The sequence below is a fragment of the Choloepus didactylus genome, chromosome 3, assembly GCF_015220235.1.
Source record: "Choloepus didactylus isolate mChoDid1 chromosome 3, mChoDid1.pri, whole genome shotgun sequence".
Classification (NCBI taxonomy): Eukaryota; Metazoa; Chordata; class Mammalia; order Pilosa; family Megalonychidae; genus Choloepus; species Choloepus didactylus.
The window spans coordinates 158,026,426-158,041,232 of NC_051309.1; the positions used below are offsets into that span (position 1 = coordinate 158,026,426).

Sequence of the window (14,807 nt, forward strand, 5' to 3'; positions counted from 1 at the left end):
AAAAGAAAGCAAACTATGAAAGGTATGAAATATACACTAGGGCAGTAAAGCGAAACTTTTATCCAACTACTTAGGTAGTTTTTTGTTTTTCAATAAAGCTAGGTTTTGGTGACTGCACACCTACAACTACATGTTATATAACCTGGAATAAGCTCTCTCAAGAAATCAGAAACGCCTTCCTAAGGAACTATGTTAGACAGTGATTTTGACCATTAACCGGGAAAAAAACATGATGAAGGAGGGCCTAGAGAATCCCCAGTTATGTACTTCCTACTACAGACACCAAAACACTTTTTTAAAAAGTTAATTCCTTTTAGCGTACCTACACTGTCTTGCAGAACCTAATAAAGAGTGGACTCTACTCAAAGACAATTCTTTTAAAATCTTGTTTTTTAAAAAAAGTGGGCTTTGCCAAACTGCAAATCTTGATTTAAGTGACATCGGCAGGCTTGAACATCCCACATTCCAAAGTCTAGTGGCAAAACATACATATATATTCCACGAGTAAAGTCTGGTTCATCACCTTTTCCAGGAAACATCTAGTTTACTGGTGTGAACGCTATACTTACAAAACAAAGGGAAGATGAATGCGGAACAAAACTGAAAAATATTATTTCACCAAAACCGTGAAGCACTCAAACTGTACATGGCTCAGAGCAGGCCCCAAAAATTGTCTTCAAATCATTACCTCTTCAGCAGGAGGGACAACATCCAGCCACTTCACAGGTTTTTACATTTCGGTTTATAGTTCTAAGATCCAAAGCAGCATCCCATTCCGGCGTTACAATGGGCCGCTATGACGACAGCCGGGCCACGCGCAGCTCACCCGGCGGCCCGACAACTGCCCGCGGCCGCACCCGCCTCCCCTTGACCCCCTCCAAATTACCTGTTCCGCCACGGCCCGGAACAGGCACGACCCGTCTTTGGCCACCAGTTTGCGATACAAGCCCAGTTTCCGCAAATAGGCATCCATGGGCGTCGCGTCCCCGCGAAACCCTGCGCCGCCCTGGTCCCCGCCGTCGGGGACGCCGACGGTCCCTTCCATGTTGCCGGTCCTGCTGCAGCCCAGGCGTGGCGCGGGCTAGCCCCACATGGCCGCGCCGCCTGCTCCTCGACGCCCCGGCCTAAGGCAGACGGCTGCTCCGGCTCGGGCTCTGCGGGCGGCAGGAGGCGGCGACGGCCTGAGGCACCGGTCCGCGCTCTCCAGGCGCATAAGGGAAACCCTGCCTAGTGCATGGCTGTCCGCACGCGGCCCAGAGGGACCACGCGCCCAGGCGGAACGGGTGGGAAAAAATTAAAGAAAAACCCGAGAGTGAGGAGTCACTTCCCGGTGGCCTCGCTGCCCCGCTCAGGAACCGGGCGTAAGGGGGGGGGAGGGGGGGGAGTCACCGCCCCAACTAGTTTCCTCGTCCGGACTGGTGTGGGGCGAGGAAACCCCAGCACGGGCGAGCGCGCGAGGCCGGATCAGGTGAAGCGAGGCCTGTCTCTCTCGCGCGTTCCCCACGCTAGGAGCCGAGGAAACCAAAAGAGAAAGAAGTGGCCCTTCGTTTCCCCACCTCGCGGGAGGGCGCCGGAGGGGCGGGGAGCGGGTGGCGGCGCCCGACGAAGGGTAGCACCCTCGCAGCCCAGAATTTGTTTTCGCTTTCGGCCGACAATGGAGAGGACGGCGGGAGGTGTAGTTTTGGCAGCGGCAGGAAGTCGGCTTGCGGCGGGCGGAGACGCGCGGGCCGGCCTACGCGGGGGAGGCGCCCGAGAGGCACGCGGACTACAAATCCCTACAGCGCGGGCGCCGCCGCCGCAGCCTGCCGCCTGCCGCCTGCCGCCCCTCGCTTCCTGGGCGCCTCGTCCGCGAGAAGGCCGAGGGTCTCGGCGAGCCGATGCGCGGCCGCCGGTGCGCGCCGCCCGGCCCTCCCGGCTGCCGACTACTCCACGGTGCCGCGGAAGTGCGTGCACCCTGCGTGCGTGGAGTTGCCAGGGACACCGCGGCGGCAATGTCGGCCCTTTGTGTATTTCCAGAGAGCGCACCTGTTTGCTCCCCTCCCCCCGGTCTACCCTCCTGGCGTTTCCATGGAGGTGGCTTTAACGGCTTAAGCAGAAAATAGAGCTAATTGGCGAAGGCTCCTGGAACTGACACCGTGAAGCACGACACACGCTGTCCATAATTCAACTGTGGACTGCTGATTCCTATTAGAAACTAGAAATACTGTTCATGCATTATGGCAAGATGATGCCCTTGCCACAGACGGGTTTGTTCATCCTGTCTCTGTAGCTGTGCCATCCCTCCACCCCCCCACACACACACAAAGAAGTCAGCCGTTAGAAAAAGTTCGGATTATTTTTTCCCTTAAAAAAAACATTGTTTTGTAATTGCTTGATAATGTGCATGGGTTTCAAGTGTGCTTGAGGCTTCCAGTTCAACTTCCTACCCACCCAAGTTGAATGACGAGGAAATTGACAAAGCCAAGTCATGCTTTAGAACCTAGAATTTATCCAGCGCACTTCTATGACGCCAGAATTTTATTTTGCTAAAATACAACAGCGTCTGGTGTATTTCAATATATTTAAAATTAATCGTAGAAACTGCTCCAGCGTTGAAAGCCATAGGAGAGGGGGAAGTAGAGAGTTTCTATAGGTTTAGACATGTAGTAATGTAAGCACTTTGGAATGGGGGCAAGGGAGGCCAGATAGTCAGAGTCTGATATAAATTATTGAAAACTCTCCTAGAAATTTATTTCTAGTACTTTAAGTACAAGCACTTAATTAGTCACGCTGTTAACTTTTTTTGATTTCTTAATGTGTAGAGAGTCTATTTCAACTTGTGCTGTTTTCAGAGAATACAAATGTTAATCTGACCTAAATGAAAGAATTTCTTTGTCCCAATACTAAATTTTTTACAAATTTTAGAGAAACACTTTGGAATCACTTTTAGAAAAATCTAGTTTCAGATCAAACCTGTTGCTTTTCCTTCTTTAAATACATTTGCATTGCATATACTTTGCATTCCACCAAATCTTAAAATAAAATTGCCAAATATTGCCACTGCTTACAACTGTGGCTTACCTTTTAAACCCACAGAGGAATTCAAAGTCATGTCTAAACAATAGAGTTTAAATACTAAACTGTAGAGTTTAGATTCTATCTCACTAATTTTATAAATAATGTACTTACGCCTAGAGAAAACCATGGCTTTCCTAACTTTTATTTTAATACTCCTTCAATAAATTCTGAAGCTAATCTCATATTCAATATGTATTTATGGGAAACCTGCTGTCCATAACATGCTAAGGTTTTATTGCTGAATATCTTGAGAATATAATAGAAACTTGTATTTCCAGGCATTTCATATTTCAAAATTTATCAACCCTTGTTTTTATTTGAAATGTCATGATTACGTTGCTTTAATTTTTTAAAGAGGCTTTCAAATAAAAAACCTTTGCTCACTTTTGTATGGCACTTTTATATGGTACATTTCTGGGAGACCAGCAGTGTTTCAAGCATATTTTTCATTTTAAGATGTATGCATATTTTATTCATATTCAAATGTGCTGACTTTTTTTAAAATCATGTGATCATCTCCTAAAACCCTAGAATTCCCTAGAAATACTTTGAAAAGAAAAGAAAACCAAATACATCATTAATTCTACAATGTCTTTATTTTCCATTAAAAAAATTTAATTCAATGACAATAGTATTGTCAGTATAATAACAGACATGATCATTTAAATAAGTTATAACTATTCTAGGAGAGACCTGGCACTAGGGCCTGCTTTCCATATTTTTTTAAATGCATTATTAAATACTAAGAAAACAGAGGCCTTTATCAGAATTTACCACAATGCTATGTTATCTTGTAAAAATGTAGTGTGTTATCTGAAGGAATAGAGAAATAAACACATTTCTACTCTTTCCTAGACTTCATGTAGTGGCAAAAATTACTTATTATCCTCACCCTTATTGAATTAGTGTGGAACAGCCTCACACTAAACTGGCTGCTTCTGGTTCCAAAATTAGAAGTCATGCACCTGTTTTTCTGACCCAGGGGCCTGTTTAAGGAAATCCTTTAGGTATTTTGAGATCTAATCCAAGACAGACCCTCTGTATGCCAAATCCCCAAATATAGCTCACTGTTCAGGCAATATTAGGGGATCCTAGGACTTTAAACTGGACCAAAACTTACAGAAAATCTCTTATTTCAAAGGATGTTCACATGTTAGCATTAACTTCTGAAATTTATCAAGATACTAGATCTGACTGAAAATGTTCATTCTGAAGAAGCCATTTCTGATCTGCCAAAGTGAAGAATGCTTCACTTGATTAAACTTGATTAAACTTGATTAATCATTTGATTAAACATTTTAATCAAATAAAACCTGAAAGATTCTGGTTCCTGAGAACCAAATGAAATTAATCAAATTCACCTTATGCCAATGTATCAACCAACTTTTCTTCTTGTATACAATCTATACCTCAATCAATACTTCAAGTCAGATATTTATTTGTTTCCCCTGACAAACTTTGAGGCTCATGATTATACTGGATGGAATTGTTTAAATTGTTTATTAAAAAACAGATTTTTTGGAGTTTTATTTTCCTAATATGAGGTTAGGTATTGTGGTAACCAGTCTCTAATATAATTAGCCCCCCACCCCCAACAAAGATTCCTGTCTCTGGTAATTCACCACCCCTCCACCACCCCACCACCCCACCACCCACACATTAGACCAAGTGTATTTTGCATGACCAGTTGAATAGAGCAAAAGTGATGATATGTCACTTCTGACGTTAGGTTATAAAAAACACTTGCAACATTTGGGTCGCTCTCACTGTCTTGAATCACTTACCCTGGGGGAAGCTAGTTGCTATGTGTTGTGAGCAGACTTATGGAAAGGTTCCTTTGGTAAGGAACTGAAGCCTCCTGCCAACATCCATGTGAGTTGGCTTAAAAGCCCAGTGAAGTTTTCAGATGACTGCAGGCCTGGCTGGCTTCTCAACTGCAACCTCATGAGGAATCTTGAGCCAGAATCTTCGAGCTAAGCTCTGAGATTCTTGACTTTGAGATTCTGAGCTTCTTGACCTCTTAAACTGTATAAGATAATAAAAGTTTGTTATTTTAAGTTTCTGAGTTTTGGAGTGTTTTCTTATACAGCAGTAGATCAGCAATAGAGAGATAATTCTCCATTGATTTTCTTTACTATGTAGATATAGAATGTAGTTCAATAATTCATGAAAATAATCACTAATTAATATCATTAGTGCTCTTACAAGTCCTCTGGGGGAAAAAAAAACAGGTGAAATATTTTACTGACAAACTAGCCAATAAGTGGATTTCTAAAATTTATTTATAAAATCTTTTCTTACAAAAATAGTGTAACCAAAAAATGTCTGGGCTTTATTGCCACATACCCTTCTGGTTTATTTTCTCTAAAAGATCAAGTAATTGAATCCTACAAAAGACCTGTTTTATGAAGAGAGAGCTGTTCCTTCCATATCTTCTGTGTAAGAGCTCCCAACAGTCCTCCACTTCCCATTTCATTTCCTCTTAGTTGGGCTCATGGCTGTCCTGCTTCGAACCACATTTCCCAATCTACCTTGGAACTAAATATGATCATGTGACTATATTTAGGCCAATGAAATGTGAGCAAGATTGATGGATTTAACTTCCAGGTCATCTCCTCAAAGATGAAGCATCCTGCCCTCTACTCTCTTTCCTACTTCCCGTAAAGTGGTTTGAGAACATGGTTGAAACTAGTGGACCCATTTGGAGTATGCAAAGAGATAACAGATGGAAGGAACTAGGGTCCTTGAATGCCTCATGGCCTGTAAGCTTTGGACCACTCACTTTCAGACCGTTTTGTGAAAGAAAAATAAACTTATTGAACCCACCATTTTTTTTTGGAGGGGGTTTATAGCTACTTCATGTATTCTAATAACTTTTTTCTACAAAATTAAATAGCTTAAAATTAATATTTGGGGCCAAATATTTTAATGTTTTTCTGAAAATCTGAGGAATTGCCAAGACTTAATTGTAAAATCCCAAATCTTAAACAGATTCAAAATAGGTTATTTGGTATTACTTCAACTTTTATCACTTTCTCCATCGCCAATCCACATACTCCTTCAGCTACATTTGACAGTTAACCATCCCTCTATTTTGAAATTCTCTTTTTGCCTTTGTGAATATGACCATCTCAGAATTTTGTTTACACCTCCTTTGCTGATTCCTTTTCTCTCTCCCCCACCTACACTACCATCTCCTAAACGTGGAGATTCCCCAAGGGTCAAACCTTATCTTATTTAGCCCTATTCTCTTTTCCAAGTTTAATCTCCTATTGCCAAGATAGAAAGCAAATATTTTTTCTTAACACAGAAGACTGTTTGAAGATCAAGCTCTGCTAGCTCTGAAGAACAAAGAAAAACATGTTCCTTTTTCAAAATTTTAGAAAAATTGAAAAAAAAAATTTGCTCAGAAGCCACCACATCAATTTAAAAACAAAGGAAGGAGGAGAGAACCTAAGATGGCGGCTAGAAGAGACAGGGCAAAAAAACACCTCCATGGAAAATGCTAAATAAAAGCCAGAAAGTGACCCAGAACACCGGTTCCAGCAATGCACCAGCTGGAAAAGGTCTGCTAAATCCACAGGGACCGTGTGCTTGGTGAAACTGGGAGTCTGCATTCTGAAATGAGTGAGTAAGCCTGCTGAATGTCTGGCAGCCACACTGCAGTGTGGGGAAACCGTGGGTTGGCGTTTGGAGGCAGACTAGTTCTTTTTTAAAAAAACCCAAAAGCGGCTGCAGATACGGCAGCGAGAATCACACAGTGAAGTGCGGCAGGAATTGGCTGTATGAACGTCTCATTATCTGGTGTGGAAGATAGCCTTTCACGGACCCACTGCTAATTGTCTTGGAGCGAGGAGGGCAGAGGTGAGCCAAAAGGAGAAAAAAAAACCACACCCTTTGCAGCCATCTTCCTGGTGGGCTAGGAATGCTCCTCCCTGGTGCCGGAGCCATGGTCCAGAGCCGCGCCAAGGGACCCAGTGTGACGGGTAGTGTTTCCCGCAACACTGCACACACGTCACAATATCAGGCATGGGCAATAGCCTTTCGCGCACTCACAGCTAATTGTCCCAGAGCTGGGAAGGCAGAGCTGTGTGAAAAGGGGAAAATTAACACGCCCTATTCAGCCATCTTTGCAGCAGGCTGGGAACACCCCTGCACGGCCCAGCAGCCCAGGGCTTCCCTTGAGGGACAGCGCGCACTTGTGATGTAGCTCAGCGTTCCCTGAGCAGGGGCCCTGGAAGGGCATGGCTGGGAAGAGGGACACACTCAGAAATCCCAGGGACCATACGCCAATACCAAGGACTTGTGGGTCAGTGGCAGAGACAATCTGTGGCGAGACTGAAATGAAGGTTTAGACTCTTGCAACAGCCTTAAATCTCCAGGAACACCTGGGAGGTCCGATTATTAAAGCTGCCCTTCCTCCCTAACCACTCAGACACACGCCCCACATTCAGGGCAGACAGCACCAAAAACACACCCAAATTTACTGCACCATGTATTATGGTTCTCTAGGGAAACAGAATCAAGGAGAGGTGTCTCTGACTATCAAATTTGTAAAAGTGACTCACGCCACTGTGTGTATGCATGAGTCCAAATTCTGTAGAGCAGTCAGCAAACTGTGAACTCCAAGGAAGATATCCGAAGACCTCCTCAGGAAACTGGCAACTTCAACGAACTCCTCAGGAAATGAACTGAGATCTTTGACGAACGTGTTCGATGAACTCCTCAGGAAATGAACCGGCAACTTCAACGAACTCCTCAGGAAACGCCTCACTGGGTACCCGAAGAAGAAGTGAGGGTCCTCTATCTGTCTTGCTTATAAGTCTTCAACTGATTAATTGGATTAAATCCAGCCAATTGCATTCTCTCATTGTGGAAGACACACCCTTTGGTGAGTCATCAGTCACAGCTGCAGTCAGTTGACTGATGATTTAATAAACCAGCCTGTTGGTTTATTAACCAGCCACAAACGTCCTTGCAGCAATTGTTAGGCCAGTGTTTGCTTGACCAGACAGCTGGGTACTATCACCTGGCCAAGTTGACACATGAACCTAACCATCACACACCAACTGGACCTCACAAGAACCAGACTCCCACACACCACAAAGACATAGTTGGGGAGAACTGACTTGAGGGGAATAGGTGACTCGCAGACGCCATCTGCTGGTTAGTTGGAGAAAGTGTACACCACCAAGCTGTAGATGTGACAAATTAGAGATTGGGGTTTGAATAATCCTTCATATCCTAAAAGAACCCCATCAAGTAAAGCAAATGCCAAGAGGCCAAAAACAACAGAAAATTTTAAAGCATATGAAAAAAACAGGCAATATGGTAACCCAAACCCAAACAGCCAAATCAAAACATCAGAGGAGACAAGTACTTGGAGCAATTAATCAAAGAACTGAAGAAAAACAATGAGATCATGGCACAGGATATGAAGGACATGAAAAAGAGCATGGCACAGGATATAAAGGACATGAAGAAGACCCTAGAAGAGCATAAAGAAGAAATTGCAAGAGTAAGTAAAAAAAGAAATGATCTTATGGAAATAAAAGAAACTATTGACCAAATTAAAAAGATTCTGGATACTCATAGTACAAGACTAGAAGAAGCTGAACAACAACTCAGCAACTTCGAGAACCACAGAATGGAAAATAAAAGAACAAAAGAAAGAATGGGGAAAAAATTGAAAAAATTGAAATGGATCTCAGGGATATGATAGATGAAATAAAATGTCCAAATATAGGACTCATTGGTGTCCCAGAAGGGGAAGAGAAGGGTAAAGGTCTAGAAAGAGTATTCAAAAACAAAGAAAGAAGGAAGGAAGGAAGGAAGGAAGGAAGGAAGGAAGGAAGGAAGGAAGGAAAAGAAAAAAAAGAAAGAGAGAGACAGCAAGAAAGGGAGAAAGGGAGAATACAGACAAAGGGAGGGAGAAAGGAAGGGATGGAAGGAGAGAGAAAGGAAGAAAGGAAGGAATGAAGGGAGGGAGAGAAAGAGGGAGGAGAGAAGGGAAGGAGGGAGAGAAAGCTAGGAATGAAGGAAAGAAGGTAGAAAAAGGGCAAATGGGCTACAATCCTGGTGCCACCAGCCAGCCAGGGGCCAGGTAAGTAGACCTAGAGAGGGACTGTTCCAGTTTGCTAAAGCTGTCGCTATGCAAAATACCAGAAATGGATTGGTTTTTATAAAGGGAATTTATTAGGTTCAAATTTACAGTTTTCAGGCCATTAAGTTGTCCAGACTAAGGCATCAACAAGAGAAAACCTTAACTGAGGAAAGGCCATTGGCATCCGGAACACCTCTTTCAGCTGGGAAGGCACATAGCTGGCATCTGCTGGTCCTTTGCTCCTGGGTTCTGGTTTCAAAATGGCTTTTTCCAAAATATCTCTGGGCTTCTGTCTCTCTTAGCTTCTTTCTCAATTCCTCGGCATTCTTGCTTGTTCTCCCAGGGTATTTCTCTGTAAGCATCTGGGGTCCTCTCTTAGCTTATCTTTGGCAAACTCTGGGCTTCATTTCTTAGGTTAGCATCTCCAAACGTCTTTCTGTCTGCATCTCCAAGCATCTGGGTCTGGGTCAGCCTCTGAGCTCTCTCAAGGACTCCAGTAAACTAATCAAGACCAATCTTGAATGGGTAGGGTCACACCTCCATGGAGATAATCTAATCAAAAAGTTTCACCCACAGTTGGATGGGTCACATCTCCATGGAAACAACTGAATAAAAAAAGATCCCACCCATAATAAGTCAGTACCCACAAGATTGGATTAAAAGAACTTGGCTTTTGTGGGGGACATAATAGATTCAAACTAACACAGGAACTTTACAAGGGGCTTGGCTGGAGAGTATAAGAGTTCAGGTAGCTGAATCCTTTGCAGCCCACTCAGCCTTCATATGACAGACCATCTATCATTGTCCATTTTAGTTAACTACCAGTGCTTCACCACTTGAGTACTCTATGACACCAAACTGGTATATATCACGAGACCCTTGCCCAGTCCCAATTTGAATACCTGGAAGAACTGATGAGGGGGAGTACCCATCTGTGCTTTCGAGGACTAAAATGAACAAGTTTCGAACCTCAGAGCTAGGATTGTAGCCCTGACACTCCATTACCTGTATGAATAAAAAAGTGAAACAATGGTTTATTTCCTTACTGTAGCTATCACTTACTTGAGTTGAGCACACTGCCATGCCTCAGTGGATGGGCTAATTACCTTGCAGTACACTGAAGGTCTTATACAAGCATCTAGTCAGAGTCCATCATCTCTGCCAATGAAACCTCTCCTTATTTCCAACATGTTATGCCTCCTTCCATCACCACCTCTCAGTTCCCACTCTGATCAAAGCAAACTCAGAAAGTTCCATTTTAAGATATTTACTTGAGCTCCCCAGCGGGATTGTAAATTCTTTGTATGCTTGTAGAATTTAAGATTCTTTCATATTTCCCAAGTGTCTCATAGTGTACAGTATTTTTTTGCATATTCAGATTAACAACTCAATAAATATTCATCAAATGGTTTAATGTATTCCAGTATAATTCTCAATAAGGAAAATACTTAAAATGAAAATTTATAATTATGGGACATATACTTGAGGCCTAAATACAAGTTATAGCACAATGGGCCAAGATTAAGTATTAGGTTTTACCTCATACCTTTCTTTATAACCAACAAATGGAAGATAATCTAAATGTTCAACAATAGAGAACTGTTTAAATACATTTTAATAAGCCCATGCAATTAGAATACTATCTGGCCTTTAAAATTAGTATGTGTGTGTGTGTCACAATTACCAAAGAACTTCTTAAAACCACAGATTACTGAAATTAAAGGGAGGAGATGGAAATGGATGAATCGAAGATCAGTGGTGGTGATTATCATGGATATAACACATGCAATGTGAAATTAGGAACCCCCTACTACTTTATAAGTCAAGCCCTATATCTTGAGGCTTGCTGTTGTGAAATTTATGGTTGTAAAGGGGAGGCTAAGCCCACCTGTAATTATGCTTAGGAGTCACCTCCAGAAAATCTCTTTTGTTGCTCAAATGTGGAATTTCTCTTTCTAAGCCCAACTCCGCAAATAAATTCATCACCATCCCCTTGACATGGGACAGGACCCCTCAGATGAGTGAGTCTCCCTGACAATATGGGACACAGATTCCAGAAATGAGCCTGACCCTGGCATGGAGGGGTTGAGAATGCCTTTTTGACCAAAAGGGGGAAAACAAAGGCCACAAAATAAGATTTCAGTGGCCAAGAGGTTTCAAATAGCGCTGAGAGGCTGTTCTGGAGGTTACTCCTATGCAAGCTTCAGCTAGATATCCCAAATGGCCACAGTATGATAAGCGCAAGTCAACAGTAGTCCCCAAAACCCTAAAGAATATCCACATCCCTATCGGAGACTCTATAATAAAGTTTCACTCACTAAGATTATTTTTCAGAAACTTAAATACTCCAGGGAGCTCCTATACCAGCTAAGTCCCAAAACCAGAGGCAATAGCCTCTTCAAAAATATCAACCAATTGTGTCCCTTTTTCCCATCATGTCAACATGAACAAGTTAGGGAGGTCACTGCCTAGACAACCCTGAAGATTGGAAAAGTGATTAAACTAGAGGAAGGGTTAGCAACAGACAAGATAGAATTTAACAAAAGATTATGAATACTGAATCTCTATATAATTTTCTTTTTCTTAGTTGCTAGGGTATTAAAATAGCTTGAAGGAAAGAATTGAAATGGTGGAACTGTAACCCATAACATTCTTTGAAATTTGCTCTCTAACTACTTGTCAAATTGCACTTGGAAAGTTATCATTTCTATGTAAATATGTTATATTCCACAATAGATAGATAGATAGATAGATAGATAGATAGATAGATAGATAGATAGATAGATAACCAGTACTTTGTTTTGGTTCTGTGTTGCAGGAAAAAAAAAGAAGATCATGAGTTAATGATTGCTGAACTTAAGTTCTTAGTCCATGAGAGGTCTTTATACTATTCCTTCTACTTTGTATGTGTTTGAAATTTCCAATAATACAGGTTAAAAGCAAGGTTTCTGAATCCCACTCCAGGTTTCCTAAGTCAGAATGACAAGGGATAGGGTACTAGAATCTGTTTTATCTATTTTCCCAGGTGACTCTGAGGATCAGATTGGGAGCATCTGAAAATGAGGATGGAGGGGGCAGAGAGCCTGCAACCCAAGAAAGGAATTTATGGATTTTTAAATTAATGTGAGATGGGGAAATATACAGCTGCCCTATGTCCCAAGTCTATAATTACTGTTCTGGATCACTATGAGAAATTCCAATCTTAATTGCACTCCTTTTTTTACATATATATAATACCATCAGGGGTGATGATCAACTATATGATGGCAATGTGAGCAATTGATTGTACACTTTGGAAGATTGTATGGAATGTGAATGTACCTCAATAAAATTGAATAGAAAAAAAATACAGTCAGACAAAGACATCCAAAGACAAGACAGTGTTTCTTAAGATGGTTACAAAATGTAATACCAATATTTCCAAATTAAATTTAAAACACACAAGGCATTGTTTTAAAAAAATACAAAATTGTAGCATAAAAATCCAAACATAGATATGGAATATATATTCTTAACAGTTATTCTTAAGTATAACATTTAACTGAAATAATTTTAATTCAATTAATTCAATTTTAAAACAATAAACTGCACATAATTAATTGTACAATTGGATAAGTCTTGATATAAGAATATGCCCATGAAACCATCACCACAATCAAGATAATGAACATATTCTTCATTCACAAAAGTTTCCTTGTTTCCCTTTGGAATCCTTTTACCTTGCACCTCCCTGGCCTCATCCTCATTCTCTCTGTCACTGTAGATTAGTTTACCTTATCTAGAATTTCTACAAATGGAATCACAGAGTATGTACCCTTTTTGTTGGATACTTTTTTTATCCAGCACAATTATTTTGAGGTTCATCCATGCAGGCCTCAATAGTTCATTTCTTTTTATTGCTGAGTAGGATTCCATTCTTTAGATATACCACACATTGTTTATTCATTCACCTTTTGATGGACATTTGAGTTGCTTCCAGTTTTTGACTATTACAGATAAAGCTGCTATGAACTCTTAGTATGGACATAAATTTTAATTTCTCTTGGGTAGCTTACCTGCAAACTATTTTCCAAATTGGGTTGTACCATTTACATTCTCAGCAGCAGATGAAAACATGAGATACCTAGTTACTCCACATCTTTGCCAATACTCAATATGGTCAGCCTTTTAAATTTTTGCTATTTTAATAGGTATGTAGTGTTGCATCATTATGATTTTAACTTGTATTTCCTTAATGACTAAGCTGTTGAGCATCTTTTCATGTGCTTATATACCATCTGTATATCTTCTTTGGCTGAAAATGTGTTTAAATTGTGGGGTCTATCTTTTAAGATTTGTTAGGTGGGACCAGAGTAGCATTTAGCCTAGGGTTGATTTATCTTCATTACTGAGGCAAGACTCTTCTGAGTATTCATCCCATGTGCTCCATGAATTATCAGGTTTTCTACTCTGCCCGGTGGAAACCAGCACTATTTCTGGCCCTGTGTGTATACTGGACATTGTTTTCTAATCCTCTCAGACGGTTTTTCCCTGGCTTTGGGTAGTCTACTCCCACATTTGTATTGATTAGGAGGGTGCTCCACAAATCACCAGAGTTCTTTCTTTGTGTAGATCTCTCCTTTCTTGTATTCTGTCTTATAATATGTAACAACATTGGTCTCTCCAAACTCTGAATTTCCATCTCCTCAACTCAGGGAGTCCCTTGGACTTCACTTGGGTTCTCCTCTGCACCATCACCTGAAAGTTCTTTCAGGGCAGTAAGCTGGGGTAATCGAAGAGATCACTTCATCTCTTTCACATCTCTCAGTGATCGCTGTCCTTTGTTACTTAATGTACAGTGTCTTGGAAACCATTGTTTCATATAATTTTTTCTTGGTTTTTGGTCATTTCAGGAAGGAAGGTAAAAAGAGTCCTTGTTACTCCCTCTTGGATAGAAGCAGAAGTCTGAAGCGATCATTTGGGAAAAAAAAAAAAATACAGGACAAATACAAATACAAAGATATAGAAAGACTGAACCCAAAATGAAGAAAAAAATTTTTAAGTTTTGCTCCTTAGTTAGCTCAACCACACATGATCTTCCCAATTAAATTCATTTCAAATTCATTCAAACATGTCATACTTGTTTTTCAAGATGCCTAACCACCACCTATAAAGCCTCCAAAACCAGTTAATGAATCTCCATATAAAATAAATATTTGAGATTTAATTTTAAAGAATATGTAACATCGTTTTATAAAATCAAAATTTATTTTAGATATAATTTCCTGTGCACCTACAGAGCTGAAGGTCATTTAGTAGTATATATCCCAACCACTCCCCAAATCAAAGTCAGAGACTACCAAATTTCCATCTTTATTCATCTATCCTGAACTGAAAAGCTCTTCCAGTGGCAAGATTTTCAACTGTCTTTTTTATTCTTATGTAGTCCCCTTTCATCTGTAGAATTTGCATAACCCCCAGAGATACAGTATGCCCTCTTCCTTCTTTGGCTAAGTTGTATTTTAGTAGAACAAGGCTGGTGGATGATATTTCTCAAGATGAGTAGTTAAGTAATTACCATGTATACTCTGTCCCAGTTACTAATTTATTGCCTCTCAACTCCCAAATCCGCCCTTCATTGCCTGCTCTATGATCAATAAGATGGACT

At 41.1% G+C, this 14,807-nt stretch overlaps 1 protein-coding gene across 1 annotated transcript in view; it reads right to left on the minus strand.

The window, feature by feature from the left end:
• OTUD4 (OTU deubiquitinase 4) overlaps positions 1-1,635 on the minus strand; it is a 43,521-nt gene extending 41,886 nt beyond the window's left edge. The window contains 1 exon segment of the mRNA XM_037830743.1: positions 887-1,635. Within this exon segment, the coding sequence (XP_037686671.1) occupies positions 887-1,045 (159 nt within the window). The 5' untranslated portion in view covers positions 1,046-1,635.
• Between the last annotated feature and the right edge of the window lie 13,172 nt (positions 1,636-14,807).